Source organism: Podarcis gaigeae (genome assembly GCF_964106915.1).
Source record: "Podarcis gaigeae genome assembly, chromosome: 15".
NCBI lineage: Eukaryota > Metazoa > Chordata > Lepidosauria > Squamata > Lacertidae > Podarcis > Podarcis gaigeae.
The window spans coordinates 20,685,076-20,703,662 of record NC_139692.1 but is presented as its reverse complement, the minus strand read 5'-3'; the positions used below and the strand labels follow the sequence as shown (position 1 = coordinate 20,703,662).

Genomic DNA, 18,587 nt, shown 5'->3' with positions numbered 1-18,587 from the left:
ACACTGAGCACGGGAAACTGCCTTATAGCTAGTGAGGCCATCGGTCCACCTAGCTCAGTATTGGTAAGACTGATCGCACCAGCCCAGCTCTTCCAGTATGGAGTATGGAGAATTCTCAGCCCTACCTGCAGATGCTGAGGGTTGAACCTGTGACCTTTCGCATGCAAGGAAGATGCTCTGCCATTGAGCAATTCCCCCTGCAATACAAGCTGAAGAGTCTCCGATTACATCATGCCAGATACTTCCTTCCCTAGCCCATCGTCCTGTCGCTTCCACTAGAAAATGCTATCAACATTAAGCTAGAAGGAAATACCAAATATATATTTAGTGGCTGACCTCATCTCTGAGGGTTTATTCACGTTGGCTTTGGGGGAAAGTAACATTTGCCACAGCTTGGCATTCGGATCGTTGCATTTTTAGAACAAGGGAGCGAGGAGGATGGGGGGGAACCTTGTTGATGGGGTAGGGGGGCAGAGATCATTTGTCCTCATGTCTGCCTATGGAGACAGGCAACCTATATAGATAAGTAGAGATAAACTGGGGAGTTGCAAATGAAATTAGTACAAGGCTTACCTTGGGCAAAGGGCCTCAAAGCCCACTGCAAAAACTTCGTTCTCCTAAACTTTGTGTTCCATTACTACTTTGCCACCACTTGTTCAGACATGTCCCTGCCACAGTAATGGTGGCAGGCATTTTGCTCCCCACCTGCCCCACACTTTCCTTTATCAGCAGGTTTTTTTGGGGGGGTTGTCCATTAGGCACTAATGGCCCACCCCCAAACCCTCACTTTAAACATCTATTGCAAATCAAGTAAACATATCTAGCATTGTGCCACAACAGCAGAATTCATACCGAGCCAACAAACAGATAAAGCTTTCCTTCTCTCTGAGAGTAAGCCGTGTTTATATTCGCTGCATGGGAGGAACGATTTACATCGGCCTTTTAACTTGGCAAGGGATGGGCACTTTCCAAGAAAGCATTTCTCATGTTAATAGCCTCAAGAGTACAGTTATAGGCAGTTGCGGTGCCAGGCCAAGAAATTTTGCTGCCGAGTCAAGAAGCAAGACTCTGTACGTGTTCCCCACGCAGCAGGAGTCACCAACCTTTTTAGACTTGTGGGCACATTTGGATTCTTGAGAGAGTGCTGTGGGCACCACCCCCTCTGGTCATTTCCCCCCTGTGCCCCCCTGCATCAGCTAGAGACAGGGGTCTACGCAGTGTTTTTCTGGTGGTGGTAATCACCAGTATGGTACACCATCACGTCTAAATTTTTTTGCTACCAATGGCAGCCATTTTGTCCCAGCCTCCACAGCACTTTTATGAAGATATGAGTACTAGCACCTCATTTTTTTTAACAAACAAAAAAGCACTGAGTATATATGAGTACACAAACTTCTGTTTCACAAGGGATATGTGTAAACATCAAGGGCCAACAGAAATAATCTCAGCTTTACAAAGCATATACACCTTAGGCCCAGGCTGTCTGCAGGACTGCCGTGCAATGCCATTCTCTGGTCAAGTTATGTGTACAAAAATGCACATACAGTTTTCAAATGTAATCCATTCCAGAAGACAGTTCGACTTCCAAAATGTTTGAAAACCAAAAACTGAAAGCAGAAGCCTCAGTACAATAGGGAAACTCAAAACTGAAGCCACATGGCATGTTTGGCTTCTGAAAATGGTTCGAAAACCAAAGCAGTTACTTCCGGGTTTTCGGCATTCGGAAGTTGAAATGTTCGACTTCCGAGACGTTCAAAAACCAAGGTTCCACTGTACTGTAAACTGTACATAAAATGCATTGTTGTAGGGGAAATTGCCTTGCAGAAGTATGTATCATAATCAACATTGCATAAAAACACATGCATATTAAGGAAATTTGCTTTAAAATGCTAATAAATTATCATGAGGCCTTTAAAAAGTAATAATAACTGCAAACCAGCTTGGAAACATGGAAAGCTGGAACTTAAAAAGAGAGGGGGGCGGGGAATGAGAAACCAAAATTGACAGATTCATCCACTCTTAGTCTTGAGCCAACCTAAGCAAAACAAAAACAAAAGCAGGTGTTTGGTGTGTTTTTAATAAAACAAGCACATTTTATTAGTAATTAATTTCCTTTTTAAGATTTCCACAAAGTTGTCATTAGGCAGTTCCATTTTCAGTCTTGCCATAAAAATACATTAAAAGCATTCAATTAAAAGTTATCTTTAGCCTTCAGGTGTATCAGTTTAAAAGGTTTTACAAACACAAACGAAATAAGAAAAGAAGTAGCTGGTGACAGCGACAGGCAAGAGTTGAAATAAATGCTTCGAAAGAAGACCTTTATTTGAACATCCTGGTATAGCTTCCAGCTTCCTCCCACATATTGTCCAAAGAGTTATTCTTCCCCAGTGCCTTAGTGGGGAGGTTCTGTCCATCATTATCGATTGGAGTTGACCCAGTGGTATCTGTCTACTCGTGGACCAGTGAAGGTGGATGACGGCCGACAGACTTTGTAGCCCTTGCACTGAAGGCAGCATGTACTGGTGGGATGCTGGTGGGATCCATCAGGTACATGAAGCTTTCGCCGAGGATACTGGGACCATAGCTGAAATGGCTCATGGCACTGAGATTAAATCAAGAGGGAGGGCCAGGAGTGGGGAGGGGTTTTGGAGAGAGAAGGTATATTTTGTGCTTGTGTATAGTCTGAAATAGCACAACAACTCAATCCAGCCTTACTGTGAAGTTCAACTGAATCAAGAAATTCAATCCTACTACAGCAAGCATCCCCAAACTCGGCCCTCCAGATGTTTTTTTGGACTACAACTCCCATCATCCCTAGCTAACAGGACCAGTGGTCAGGGATGATGGGAATTGTAGTCCCAAAACTTGGTGGGCGAGTTTGGGGGTGCCTGCTGTAGTAGGATTGAATTTCTTGACCTAGTGACATGGCAACTGGGCAAGTTCTTAAATACAAGACTATCCTTGTCTCATTTTATCCCATTCCTGCAGCAGTCTTAAGCTCTTTTGCCAGACATAATTTCTTTGCCATCAACAACCTCCTTCCCCAGGCTGCTAGATGGGAACCTGGTCATCAGCTCTGCAGAGACCAGCTCTTCCCAAACACTTTCCGTTCAAGCTGGTCATCCTAAGAACTTTGTAGCTTTAAGAACTGGTGCCCACACTTGTTTGTTTTCTTCCTCCATTCCCATCCCCCTTCCCTTATACAGTGGTACCTCAGGTTACAAACACCTCGGGTTACAAACACTTTGGGTTACAGGCTCCGCTAACCCAGAAGTAGTACCTCGGGTTGGGAACTTTACCTCAGGATGAGAACAGAAATTGTGCGTGGTTTTAGGTTAAGAACAGACCTCCAGTACGAATTAATTTTGTAACCAGAGGTACCACTGTATGTTAGTCCCCTGCAAGGACCATCTTGTTTAATCATCATCATCATTTGTGGGCCATAGCACACAACAGCTGGGATCATTCAATTTGAACCTTGAGGGTTAATTCTGTTAGGGTTAGATGAACTACCCAAGAGGGGGGAAGGGTGTTCCCAAGGGGGGGAGGGCTGTTCCTTAGCAACCAAGGTGGATGGCAAGATATTTAGTGACATAGCTCATGCTCCGATTGGCTGTGTAGTTCCAAGGTAGTTTCCTCTGTATGCTTTGTTTAGTGTCTCCCTGCTATGTACAAGGCCTGAACTAAGAAAGACAAAACGTATGTTTAATGGAGTTTTCCTCAGTAAATTGTTATCGGGATTTCTTTCATCTCTGGGTCTCGCCTGTGTTGTTTAAGTTACTTTGCTAACTTGGTTTGGATGCGAAAAGTCCTAGGTTTAATCCTTGCCATCTCTAGGTAGCCCTGTGACACACCTGCCTGAAACCCAGGAGAGCAGCTACCAGTCAGTGTAGGCATTACTGAGCTAGATGGGCCAAGGGCCTGATTCGGTATAAGACAGTTTCGTATGGAAACTATTCTAGGAGCCCATTGGTTCCAGGAACCATCTAGATTTTAAAATGGTCTCAGTCTGGCCGCTTCCCTGCTATTCCCCCTTTAATATGCGTTTAACAGGTTTGTTCCATTCCATATACAGTGGTACCTCAGGTTAAGAACTTAATTCGTTCCGGAGGTCCATTCTTAACCTGAAACTGTTCTTAACCTGAGGTACCACTTTAGCTAATGGGGGCCTCCCACTGCCGCCGCGCTGACAGAGCACGATTTCTGTTCTCATCCTGAAGCAAAGTTCTTAACCCAAGGTACTATTTCTGGGTTAGCGGAGTCTGTAACCTGAAGCATCTGAAACCCGAGGTACCACTGTATATGTTCTTTAAAACTGTAGGGCAGGGATGGGAAACATTTTTCAGCCCAAAGTCTGGATCAAGAACTGGCCTACAGGTGAGCAGAACAGCTTGTCTTGAAAGGGGCTCACTGTCCATGCTAATCAGCTGACAGCAAGTCCCGCCTTCTCTGTCTGCAGGTACCCTTTGAATTCAAATGGGTGTGTGCTTACAAGCTCTGCTCACCAAAATTAATGGGTGCAGCTGATTTAGGTGCATTACTTCCAGCAGGTCTACTCTGAGCAGAACTTGGCTGGAAAGAACCCAAACAGCACCTTAAAAGGCACATGTCTACCTCTGCACTCCCACAAAGGTGTCTGCCAAGAAACAGCACCCGCTTGCGGGTCAGGATTATTTCAAAGGGCATTCAGCGCTGGCGCATGCCGCGAGTGAAGCCCCTTGCCAAGGAACCACCGTAAGCACCCATTCAGCTCCCAGCTGTTCCTTTTCAGTTGCATCTCTAACCCTGATGTCGCATGTGGTGGTAAGTGGATATGGCTTGCAGGCAGGGAAACAGCCTCACAGGCCAAATGAGGCTGCCTCAGTGGAAGAGATGGGAAGCTGAGCTCACTCCATCAGTTCTGCTGTGACAGGTCCATCAGGCCTCCTCTCTCCCCTCCATCACCTGGGGGCAGCTAGTCCATCACACCGCCATATTGGGAGAGATGAGAAGCTCATTCCATCAGCTTTGCTGAAGGACCAGCTTCATCAGGAACACACACACACACACACACACACACCCCGAGCTAGTCCTTATGACAACAACTGCTTAAGAATTGGTGTCAGAGTTTGATTCCCCACCCCCACCCCGTCCTTGCATGCCATGTTTTATTTTAATTTTTTTAGAAAGTCAACCTGCAGGCAGGGATTGTATTGTTTCAATTGTACGTTGTCACTCTCAAGGTCTTTTTGGCATTAGAGCAGGGCACAAACACTCTAAATCAGTGTTCCAGCTGTTGTTGGACTACAGCTCCCATCATCCCTAGCTAGCAGGACCAGTGGTCAGGAATGATGGGAATCGTAGTCCAAAAACAACTAGCTTGGGAAATCCTGCTCTAAAAAAGAAATAAACAAGGAGGTCCGCTGAGACTAATTAAGCTTGCAGAATGGAGGTTCCCCCTAGACAGACACGCCAAGAAACCCAGCCAGATGGGTAAGGTATAAATAATAAAATTATTATTATCATTATTATCCACTGTGCCCCAGTCAGTCCTAGCAGCAAAAGCATTGAGAGAAAGCAGACGAAAGCTACTCACTACTCATCCATGGCGAGCTGCTCTCTCACCTGGTAGACGCTGTTTGGGTTGCTCACGGTGGGGATGTTTTGGGGCTCGACAGTGGCACCCTCCTCATCAGAGCAGATGCTGGAGGGGCAGTCCAGGGCCTCTGCCTTATCCACAGCCTGCCTGATGAGCTGAGGGACATCGTGGTCCTTTTTGTCCTCTTCAAAGTGAGCCACTGTAAAAGGCTGGTTATTCTCCCCATATCTAGACATAGAGAAGGACAGAGAGAAGGTCGAGGCTCACCAAGCAGTTCTAGGCAGAGAAGCCAAAACATCTTCCTTATGGGATTCATCCAGTCCAAGTTTGCATTCAAACACGCCAAGAGCTCACCTGCAGCATACATCAAATGGATCGACCCAAATGGTCATCTCCTTTGGTAATCCAAGGCTGCTGAAGTCGACGTTGCTCTCCAAACATGCCCGCTCTAGCAGAGGGTCTCTTGGGTTGAACTGGTTTATCCTTATACACCTGGACAAGCAGAAGAGAATAGAAGAGGTACCCTGGGTGGCCCATTGTACCGCCTCTTCTATAGTCCACACACTACAATAATATCAACTTAGCACTGAGGACACAAGTGCTGTGCAATCCACCCTCAGCCCAAATTAGCCCCACCTGAACTAGAGAAGGACGCTATTATAGAGAAGGACGCTATTATTATGCCATTATGCAACGGGAACAGGCTGCACATCCATCCCTTGGCACCTGCTGTGCATATTTTACATGGGGGAGAAGATGGCACAACTTTTTTGGTGCAAAAGAGCCATGACCCAAGGCTTATATGCTCCCAGCTCATACACCAGACAAAAGCAGGATGGCACCAATTCAGTACATAAAATGCTAATGATTATCTGCTTGTGATGGCATAGAGGTGATCTCTTTCATGGTGGCATTCGTGTTACAGGATGCACACCCTGCTGAAATACAAGGTGCCTCATCTGTATTGGCATGCCATGGGCTTTCAAAGACACACCTGTTTACACACACATCCCCTGAGTCTCTGAACCCAAGTCTTAATTACTATGATGTTTTCATGGGGTTATTTTACTGTGCATTTATGGATCTTTGTATTTTAATGCTTGTGTGATTGGTTTTTATACCTGTAAACAGCTTGGAAGACTATTTCAGCATTGAGCAGCACATAAATTATAAATAGCAATACTGCTAGCACTGTTGTCAAGCCAGAATAATATACACCTAGGCATTCTTTGTTGAGAGTTTCAATGCAAAAAAGTTGACACATCCCTGAATATTCAGTCACTTGACATCAGGTGCTTGGGTTTATGATTTGGCACCTGCTTTTGACTGCCAAACATTTCATATTTGACAGCTTGGAAGACTTCCTCTCTCTTGACACCTGGCAGGCATCAAATATCATCAAAGTCCAATACACAGGTTTAGAGGCAGAATTTCATATTTGAGGTGTTGCATGTCTAAGTGTGAAAATTTCAGGATGTTTTGACTACACACACACACACACACACACACACACACACACACACACCCTAAGCGTACAATTTTCAGGCAGTATTCAATCACATACTGGCAAATTCAGGTTGTGCAGTTATAGCTGATTTGGAGGTCTTGCACAAGAAACCCACCTCCCCTAAAAGATCAAGGGGTTTATTCCCCATAAAGAAATTGATGGGGGAAATGCAGTCAGAAGTGTGGGGTAGTATTTGCTTGGTGTGATGTCATCTAACTTCCCCTCAAACAAATTATTTATTCCTATTCTTATTTATTAAACTTGTATACTGCTCTACATCCATAGATCTCAGGACGGTTCACAAAATTGAATGAATGCTCAGCAGGTTGTCTGGAAGCACCCCTGGTATTGTGTCTCATTTGAACACCATCTCAGAGAGACCCCCTAAGCAAGACACACAGAGTGCAAAAGCCATTGAAGACACTGCTGGAGTTATTAAGCCCTAGAGAAATTACGTAGGCTGGTCCATTAGGGCAGACAGGACACTGCCCCACCAATCTCAGTTTCCCTCAGCCAGCCCCCATATACTTGCTTTTTCACTTACAGCTCATCCAGGGAATGGCACTGTTTGTCAGCTTCCTCCTCCCTGAGTTTCAGCATTGCCCTTGCAGGACTTAGCAGAGAGAGGAAGGATGGGGACAAAACCTGAAATTAGGGGCTCTGCTTGTCATGGGCTCTAGCGCCACCTACTGTTGGGCTCCCTGCTTTCTGCCCTATCAATCACAATGAGCACCAGCCACCATTGGAGACATGCAAGCCCCCTCATTTTGCACAAGAGCTAGGCAAGGGATGCTTGGAGGTCACATAGGGGCTACTCACCTAAAGGCTTGCCCTTTTGAAGGCTTGTCAGGGTACCAGTGGCTCTTGTACATCTCAAACATAGCTGCCATCAACTTGGACGCAAACTTCTCCATTTGCTGCTTAGTCAGCACGTTGTGCTTCTTCACTAAGCGTGTGATGAAGAAGACTGTGGCAGCTATTTCATCCTTCATGTCTAGATAAGCCTCTGGATTGAAAGTACAGCTGGAGAAAAAGGAAATGGGGGAGACGTGAGTTCTGATGACACATTTAAGGGTCCCCATGTCAACAGTCATTATTTCCTTGCCATCATACAAGGCTTCCACCTTTTTGAAGAAGCCCTTTCATCAACCAACCAGGTTGTGGCTTCTTCCACTGAAAAATGGGTGCTACAAGTTCATACAATATACAATGCAAGTGTTCATACAATGCAAGTGTTTCCCACTTTGCTTGCAATCTCTTTGTTTTCTCCCCCGCAGTGCCACACCCCATTAAATTTAGACACTTTCACAGCCATTTTGTACAGTGGGCCAATTCTCTTTTCTGGGAGTCGTGGGTAACGGTTTACTCCTCACTATAATGTGATCATTATACAGAGTAACAGTACTTCAACCCTGGGTGCATGGGAAAGAGTAACACACAAAATAAAACCTTCAGGAACAGATGTTGTCAGAGGAGAACCGCCAAACCTTGGTATTTGGTATTGATTCATCATTATTTATATAATAATAATAATAATAATAATAATAATAATAATAATAATAATTTTAATTTATACACCACCCTACCCAGCCTAGGCCAGGCTCAGGGCAGCTAACAAGCAATAATAAAAACAAGTTGAATGAATACAACTTAAAAACAAGATACAACATTAAAATATTGAAACATTAAAACATCATTAAAATGCAGCCTCATCACAGGAGGAGAAAGGAAAAAGAAAGAGGGGGAGGGAATCAAATTGGCTCCAAGCCAAAGGCCAGGCGGAACAACTCTGTCTGCTGCAGGGCCCTGGTCTCATGAGACAGAGTGTTCCACCAAGCCGGAGCCAGTGTTGAAAAGGTCCTGGCTCTGGTTGAAGCTAATCTAACTTCCTTAGGGCCCGGGACCACTAGGGTGTTGCTATTTATGGACCTTGAGGCTCTCCGTGGGGCATACCGGGAGAGGCGGTCCCGTAGGTACGAGGGTCCTAAGCCTTTATCCCACCTTTTCCCTCCAAGAAGCTCAAGACGGCATGCATAGGTGTCCCTGCCCTAGGGACCTTCACAGGTAAGCCGGGGTTTGAACCATGCTCTCACAGTTCCTAGTCTGACACTTTAAGCCAAACTTTTCGTATTGGGGATACACTTTTTCAACATGCATCATTTCGTGACACGGTAATTCAGATTTATTAGCAAACTGGAGGTTAAACTAACCCCTTTCCAGCCCCAGGAGGAGCGTGGGGAGCATTCACTCAACACACCTACCCCCTGCTGCCAACACACTAATGTGTCACAACACACAGTTTTCTTTAAGCACTGTTAAAGAAATGTAATTCTAGCCAAATGTAATTCTAATGCAAGCCTCAATACTCACCAACTTCACTCTCAAAGGAAAGAGACTCCAGTAAGAAAGAAGGGGAGAAGCTATTAAACTTTGAGGCCAGTTCAATAGCTGTAGTGCTTTTCCTTTTTGCTCTTACAGCTACCCCTCTTAACCACCTGCAGCTCTTTTGCTAGCTAAACAGCTACTGCTACCTTCCTTCTGGCTTATATAAGCAGGACTTAGAGTAGCTAAGGTTGGCTTTCAAAGGAAGTGTGTGTGCATAAAGCAAGGATAGGGCCTGTTTCTGAAGAAATCTCCATCTTAGGTCCTGATACCTCAAAACCCTCTCTCTTGAGAGGCTTGAAGGCAGTGAGGAAGCAGAATTATTTCCCCACATGCAACCCAATCATATTGTGTGCATTGACTCAGATGCAAGCCCAGCTGAATCCAGGAGGACTTGCTCTCAAGTAAGTGCACATTGGATTGCAGTTTTTAGGATTCTGCACACACACACCCCACACACTGATCATGTTCCTGTGACTTTAACAGCAGCCTGACATGCAGAAATTAAAGAGGCAATTCTCTTGCTGGTATGGATATATCAGCATTGGGAAAAGCTTCCAGCCTCAGCTTCTGTGTGTTCAGGGCCTCTCCAGAGATTTTATATTCTGCTTTCTGCTCATGATCTCACTGTTTGCACTTGGATGAGTTTCAGGGAAGACATACTACCTTTTAATTTTTGCTATTAGTGCATGTGCTGCAACTTCCTGCTGAAATCCTGTACCTTCTCATGAGGCAAATGTTCCAGATCCCCCTTCCACTCCCGCTTTTGTTGAGCTGCAGCTCAGGAGTGCCCCTCTGGATAGCAATAATTCAGTAACAACAGGGAAGCATCACAGAACAAGAAATAAAGCAGGGTGTGGTGGGATTGTAAGGTAATTTTAAAAAAATTGGGAAATGATATACAACGAATTGAAGAAAATGTTCCATTTAACATTTGTTTAAAAACCCGAAGCATTTTTGTTGGGGATTGTAGGGAAAGACCTGCCAGAAAAGTTGAAAAACATCTTCATGTATGCGACAACGGCCGTGAGAGTTTTGGTAGCACAAGGATGGAAGACTGAAGAAACTCCAACTAAAGAATCATGGCAAGAAAAATTGATGGACTATGCAGACCTGGGAAAACTGACATATAAGCTACAGGACAAGGATAACTGTGACTTTAAGGATAAATGGGAACCCTTTACAAAGTATTTGAAGATGCAACAAAGCGAACTGGACTCTTTGGCAGGTTTTGAATAAACATTCACAAACTTTTTATTGGTAATAATCAGCTAAATAGTTTGAGGATCTATACAACTTTGTAACATGCAGAAAACAGCATTTTTAGAGAAATCAAAGACTGTGTGGGAGGAGGGAGGAAAAATGGGAGGGGAAAACAACTATGATATGTTTTTGGATAATATGTCTTGTTATAATTTTGAATTTAAAAATTTTTTTAAAAAGAAATAAAGCAGGGTGATGTGTGCAGATGGTCCAGTATAAATCTACGGTACCAGCCATGCTCTATAACTGTGTCAATGGCATGTTGCAGATATATACCTGCAAAGAACCTCACCTATCCGGTGGGTCCCTCTGACAAGTCACCCCCACTGTGTTCAAGGGAACTTTTTTATTTTCCTTCTTTTTATTTAACCCATGAGATATATACACCATACCACTTGACTGTAATAAAACCTAAGCCCTAGGATCTCAGCCTTCTTCAGATGCTCCTTTCATTCAGTATACCTGAAGGAGCGTCTCCACCCCATCACTCTGCCTGGACACTGAGATCCAGCTCGAGGGCCTTCTGGCGGTTCCCTCACTGTGAGAAGCCAAGTTACAGGGAACCAGGCAGAGGGCCTTCTTGGTAGTGGTGCCTGCCCTGTGGAACGCCCTCCCATCAGATGTCAAAGAAATAAACAACTATCTAACTTTTAGATGACATCTGAAGGCAGCCCTGTTCAGGGACGTTTTTAATGACTGATGTTTTATTGTATTTTTAATCTTTGTTGGAAGCCGCCCAGAGTGGCTGGGAAAACCCAGCCAGATGGGCAGGGTATAAATAACAAATTTATTATTATTGTTATTGTTATTATTATTATTATTATTATTATTATTACTATTACTATTACAGTGGTACCTCTGGTTGAGTACTTAATTCGTTCCGGAGGTCCGTTCTTAACCTGAAACTGTTCTTAACCTGAAGCACTACATTAGCTAATGGGGCCTCCCGCTGCCACCGCGCCACCGGAGCACGATTTCTGTTCTCATCCTGAAGCAAAGTTCTTAACCTGAAGCACTATTTCTGGGTTAGCAGAGTCTGTAACCTGAAGCGTTAATGGAGTCTGTAACCTGAAGCGTATGTAACCCGAGGTACCACTGTATTATTATTATTATTATTCTTCATATTAGGCTTTTAAAAGCCATGGAAATCCTTCTACAGCAACGTTTCTGTAGAAAGATGCCCCGAGTTGGACATTTGCATGTGTTACAGTGCTCAAGAAGAGAGAAAGAGACAGGGCCCCTGTCCTTTTAATATTTGTGCAGGATAAGCCATTTTAGCAGGTGTAGCTCTGCTCATGAAATTCACAGCTGTTGAAATCTCCTTGTCTGCACACCTATTAAAGGGGCAGGAGGGCCTTGTCGTCTTCTGGGGGAGTCAAAGAGTTGTGGCCAGTGCGATATAGCTGCCCTCCCAGGACCGGATTGGTGCCACCGATCCGTGTGTCTATTAAGGCAAATGGAACACTGCCCCATCAGCCTGGCCAGCCTGCACTTAAAAGTGCACTGCCAGTTGGCTTCCCCCGCCATGGTCTCTGTGTTGCTGTTTGTAGAACCCAGCAGAGAAAAGGTTGGCCCCAGCACTAGGCTGAGTTGACTCTGCATGTCATTGGTTCTGGAACCACCTGGCATGGGTCTCCCTGGCATTGGCCCTGCCAGGGCCCATCTGCACCAGCAGCAACTGTTGTCAGCACATCCCTGGTCTCACCATTGCTTGGCCCTATTCTGGTAAGTTTCAGCAACATCAGTGTTGGGAAGCTGGTGATGAGTAGACCCACTGAAATTAATGTCATTCATATATATATATAGTTTTCATTTTTCTACATTTCAAAATACAGTGGTACCTCGGTTTACATACGCTTCAGGTTACAGACGTTTCAGGTTACAGACTCCGCTAACCCAGAAATAGTACCTCAGGTTAAGAACTCTGCTTCAGAAGGAGAACAGAAATCGTGCTCCAGTGGCGCAGCTGCAACAGGAGGCCCTATTAGCTAAAGTGGTGCTTCAGGTTAAGAACAGTTTCAGGTTAAGAACGGACCTCCGGAACGAATTAAGTACTTAACCCGAGGTACCACTGTAAACATTTTACAAACTTTAAAATATCCAGTGACTTCCCTTCTTCTCCTTCCATGGTTCAGGGTACTTATCATACTTCCCTGCATATTTTGCTATGACCATTCAAATCAATTTCCCACTTTTACATCAGTCGAATATTGTTTACTCTGTTGAATTTATCTGCAATTATCAAAATGGCATTGTGATCGGATAATGGTTGTATCTCAACCTTTTTGACCCTAGTTATTAGTTCTTTTGAGGCCCAAAGAAGATCTTTTCTACTTGAAGAATTATTATTCTACTTGAAGAATTATTATCAATTAAATCAAAATTGGACACAATGTCAAAAAAAAACCCAAAAAAAATTTGGTAATTTCCCTTCTTTTGAATCTGTTTTCCAAATAGTTCTGTCTAGATCGAGGGAAACAACCCCATTAAAGGGCCCTGAGCTAATTACGCCTCTTAGTTTCAATGAGTCTACTCTGCTGCTGTTTCTGAGATTCACTTTTTTCTTAGTGGTGATCCTAAGGGGTTTTAAAATTGGCAGGGGAGACAGAAGTTAAAAGGAAGAAATCTAATGGAGGGGCAACAGGAGGGACACTTCACCTGTTGCACGTCTGCCTGCCAATGCTGGCAAATCCTGTAAAATGGTGTCTCTTCCACACAGCTAAATTTTAGTACACAAAAGTCAGGGGCAGAGTGAACTAAGAAAGCTCCACCTCCTGAGGGTGGTATTTTCTCTGTATTTATTTCCTTCTTCAATCTCCGGGTGAGGAGACAGGAGAGGGAACAGCATATTGTTTGAGGACAGCACAGTTTCTTCAGCTGTCAGGAGCTTTTGCCCAAGCCTGACTGTCATTGCAAGAAGCTATAATAAAATGTATTTTGTATCCCACAGAAGGGGCATCAAGCTGCTTGCTGAAACAGGTTCACCTTTTCCTGCCCTACACTTTGGAGAACTACCCTGGGCTGCTGGCTAAAGGTAAAGGTACCCCTGCCCGTACGGGCCAGTCTTGACAGACTCTGGGGTTGTGCGCCCATCTCACTTAAGAGGCCAGGGGCCAGCGCTGTCCGGAGACACTTCCGGGTCACGTGGCCAGCGTGACATCGCTGCTCTGGCGAGCCAGAGCTGCACACGGAAACGCCGTTTACCTTCCCGCTAGTAAGCGGTCCCTATTTATCTACTTGCACCTGGGGGTGCTTTCGAACTGCTAGCGAAGCCGTAAATAAACCGTTCGGAGTCTCCCTGGTGACGAAGGACACACAGTGCTGCTGGAGACTCACGGGGCATTCCTTGAATCCAGAGAGGCGTGGAGGATAAGGCTTTCAATGGCTGCTACCCCCAATAGCTGCATGCTTCCTCCTGAATTGGAGGAGGCATGCTTCCGAATGCCCTCGTTGGTGGGGACCACAAGTGGGAGGGGTCATTATGCTCAGGTCCTCTTTGTCAGCTTCCCATTGTGAGACCAGGGCGCTGCTAGCAGAACAAGCCCTGCTCCGTTATGTCCAATCCAAAAGAGCATCAGACCGATTCATGGGAGATAAGGCTGTCAATAGCTATGCTTTGCTTCCACAGTCACAGACAGCAATGCTTCTGTGCTGGAAGCCCCAGGAAGGGAGAGGGGACTTGTGTCCAGGTCCTGCTTTGGGGTTTTCTATGGACATTTGGTTGACCACTGTGAGAACAGGATGCTGGACTCGATGGGCCATTGGCCTGATCCAGCGTGCACTTCTGGTGTCCTTAGGCTAACCATGTTCTTTGTAGCCCACAAGGCATACTACTTGCCCTGGGTGTCAAATGCTGTTTTTGTTTAATTTGCAAATTATTTGGGCACTTTTGTACAATGACGTGGTTCAGGTGGTTCCTCTCTCTACTGACCCCTTAAGCCTATTTTGCACCCGTCTTTCAATTTCTCTCATCTAGACACTGGTCTCTTTGCATAGTTGTTGGCTATGTGCTAAGTCTCTAAGGACTGACAGTAAGAGCTGTTCGACAGTGGAATTTGCTGCCAAGGAGTGTGGTGGAGTCTCCTTCTTTGGAGGTCTTTAGGCAGAGGCTTGACAACCATATGTCAGGAGTGCTCTGATGGTGTTTCCTGCTTGGCAGGGGGTTGGACTCGATGGCCCTTGTGGTCTCTTCCAACTCTATGATTCTATGATTCTATTACTTGTTTTCAAGTGACATGAGAGCTGATGGAGAGTTCTTTCACAACAACAAACCTGCTTTCCAGAAAAGGACAGACATTTGCTCCTAAGGAAAGTGACCAGAAAATGCCCTGGGAAGTGTGGGATAGTACTTGCTTTGCTGCAGCAGTTTCTAACCTTTCCACAAACAAATCAGAAAGAATGCTCAAGAAATAGCTGGTGTCAGGCACTTCCAGACTGGTGCTGCTTTCGGGTAGTGTTCAATCACAACCTGGCAAATTTGGGCTGTGTGATTAAATTTGGTGCTCTTGCAAATGCAAACCTGCTTCCCTTGAAGACTGGACCTTATGTGTTAAACATTTCAGGGTTTGATGCATCAATGTCTAACCTCCCCAAAACCAATCAGGCTGATTGATCAATAAACAGGCCTTCCAGGGTGAGAGAACTTGCATTGCAGTACAGTGGTACCTTGGTTCTCAAACATAATCCATTCCGGGAGTCTTTTCGACTCCCAAAACCATTCGAAAACCAAGGCGCGGCTTCCAATTGGCTGCAGGAGCTTCCTGCACTCAAGCGGAAGCCACACTGGACGTTTGGCTTCTAAGAAATGTTCGCAAACCAGAATGCTTACTTCCGGGTTTGCAGTGTTTGGGAACCGATTTGTTTGGCAACTAAGCCGTTCAGAAACCAAGGTTTTGACTGTGTTGAGTTGAACTGTGGAGTAGAGGTAAGCTGCAGACATTAATGTTTTTACACTGTGCATCCCTTTTCTCATGGCTTTGGAGGTTACTCAGTGAAGAACTCCAGGGAGTCACTTCCAGATCTTCTGGAAGTTTGTGGGTTTTTTGCAGTTTCCCATACAGGATTCTCATGACATTCCTATGTGTGCTCTTTCTAAACATCAGCCAACTTTATGTAAAATCTGAGTAAAGGTCTCCATCCTTATCCAAAGGTTTTGGATGGGGTCCCAACCTCAGCCCATGCATTCCTACTTGAATTAAATAATGGGTCTCCCTGCTCTCTGGGCAAGCCCAGGCATGCCAAAAGGGGGGGGGGGAGTCGTCCATCAGTTCTCTAGCAACTGCAGGCCTAATCTGGAGCAAACATTGCTCTCCTAAATGCATTCTGAAGATGGTGGTTGCAAATTCTGCAGGGACTTCTTGGAGTAAAAGCATCTGGAGCTCTCCTGCACACCCTATGGAAAAGACCCCTTGTCGAAATCTTATTTCTGTCTGGCCTTAGATGTTCCAGAAACCTGAAAGGTGCATCACTTTTGTATGGAAGAAAAATCCTCATGTGTGTGTAGATGAAGATGAGGCAGAGCGTGAGAGACTGATTCATTCCTGGAGGTAAGTTGGGGGTGTACGGGACAGGAAGGGCTTTTCAGAGAATTGCGTTCAGGGGAGTGAGGTGCCACAAGCACTAAGTTTTCATTCTGAACCCAAGTAGCACCCGCCTTCTGTGGAGTCATGGCTACCCAAATGAATGAACAACTCTTAATTTATTTACAACTGGCATGCATGACTCTCCTGCTCCCTATTTTATCCTCACAACAATCCTGCGAGGTAGGTTAGGCTGAAAGACAGTGAGTGGGTCGAGGTTGCCCAGTGAACCTCATGACTGACTATGTCTCCCACTTTGGGCATGGGCCACAACCTGTGCCAATGTCCCCATACCCCCTGCAAATATTGTACTGTTTATCAGATTTGATATGGGCGTGGGGCCTGGGGCAATTCCTGCCCCCCCCCTTCATGAAAGGGTCTGGTACTCAGCTCTGCAGAGCAAGGCCTATATTTTCATGGAAGAGTCCTTTGCTGAAGAGGCCCGCCAATCTTTCAGACAAGTCTAAACTTAATTCTCTCCTCTTAGGCAAAGATCACAAGACGACCTGGCTGGTAGCCAGATTCTGCACCCAGATTTGTAGACACAGATCATCCTCTAGAATAAAATAACTTACTAGGGAAATGCTGAAGTTGCCCTTTGGGGAGCCTCAGGGTCAATTTTTATGGTAGCCCAAATCTCAGTTGTACGGGTGTATGTATATATCTCAATTTTAACTCATGAGCTATTGCTGCAATCTGCTTTGATTATATATTTTATCTTTATGAACGTTGTTTTTATTGTGTTATGCGAGCTGGTCTTTGACAGTAATAAATTATCTTGATCTTGATCATCATGGAAGAGACAACCTGAGGCATTTTCCTGTCTATGGCAAAGGACAAGGTGGTGCTCACCTCCCCATTCCATGTATAAAAAACTGACCAGCCTTGCAGTTGAGTCTGTCTTCAACACTGTCTCCCACTGCACCTGAGAGCAACAGGCTAGTGCAAAGGATGCACACAGTGCGCTGTCTTCCAATATACCTCAATGATACTCCCTGCCCACCCCACTGTGCCTGCCACCAAAGGTGGCCACAAGTCTCTGCCTAATGATAGGGCCAGCTCTGTTTTAAAGGCATAGGTGCTGGTGCTGCTTCCTTGGATGAAGGAATTTGCAGATGACACCAAACTGGGAGGGGTAGCTAATTCCGCAGGGGACAGAATCAGAATTCAAAATGACCTTAACAGAACTGGGCCTAACGAAATGAATTTCAATAGGGACAAATGTAAGGTTCTGCACTTAGGCAGGAAGAACCAGATGCACAAATATAAGATGGGGGGGTCCTGGCTTACTAGCAGTACTTGTGAAAAGGATCTAGGGGTCTTGGTGGACCACAAGCTTAACACTGTGAGTCAACAGTGTGATGCAGCAGCAAAAATGATAATGCCATTCTAGGCTGCATCAACAGAAGTATGGTGTCCAGATCAAGGGAAGGAATAGTACCACTCTATTCTGCCTTGGTCAGATCACATCTAGAATACTGTGTCCAATTCTGGGTGCCACAATTTAAGAAGGATGTTGACAAGCTGGAATGTGTGCAGAGGAGGGCAACCAAGATGATCAAAGGTCTAGAAACCAAGCCTTACGAGGAGTGCTTGAAGGAGCTGAGTATGTTTAGCCTGGAAAAGAGGAGATTGAGAGGAGATAGGATAGCCATCTTCAAATATCTTAAGAGCTGTCACGTGGAAGAGGAAACAAACTTGTTTTCTCCTGTTCTGGAGAGTAGAACTCAAACCAATGGCTTCAAGTTACAAGAAATGAGATTCTGACTAAACATACAGAAAAACTTTCTGACAATAAGAGCTGTTCGACAGTGGAACAGACTCCCACGAGAGATGGGGGACTCTCCTTCCTTGGAGGTTTTTAAGCAGAGGTTGGATGGCCAGCTGTCAGGGATGCTGTAGCTGATATTCCTGCATTGTAGGGGGTGGACTAGATGCCGCTTGGGTTCCTTCCAACTCTTATGATTCCATGACCCATGGAAACGTTGCACAATGCAACCACCACAATAGCAAAGTCAATCCACTCCCTTCAAAGAGCTGATTTGTCATCACACCTGCGCCACACCTGAGCATCCATGACTACAGAGTATACACAAACGTTGGGCCTGGGACTGCCCCATGTCTTGTTTGAGGCCAGTCTGGTGCAAAGGCTGTTGAGAGAGCAGGGACGAAACAGGTGGGATCTATTTCTTATGGGGCATTTTATTTCGATCACAATCAAACTTTGCCCTCTTGTGCAAAAGATTCCTGAATTGCAGGGGGTTGGACTAGATGGCCC

At 45.2% G+C, this 18,587-nt stretch overlaps 1 protein-coding gene across 1 annotated transcript; it reads right to left on the bottom strand.

Moving 5' to 3' along the window:
- Positions 1 to 1,561: 1,561 nt before the first annotated feature.
- On the bottom strand, positions 1,562 to 16,243 carry BTG4 (BTG anti-proliferation factor 4). Its single transcript, XM_083714157.1, has 5 exons — positions 16,199 to 16,243; positions 7,905 to 8,108; positions 5,933 to 6,070; positions 5,605 to 5,806; positions 1,562 to 2,602 (listed from the first exon to the last, which is right to left on the bottom strand). The coding sequence occupies exons 2-5, from the start codon at positions 8,075 to 8,077 to the stop codon at positions 2,417 to 2,419; spliced, it is 699 nt and encodes a 232-aa protein (XP_083570283.1). The 5' UTR covers positions 8,078 to 8,108; positions 16,199 to 16,243; the 3' UTR covers positions 1,562 to 2,416.
- Between the last annotated feature and the right edge of the window lie 2,344 nt (positions 16,244 to 18,587).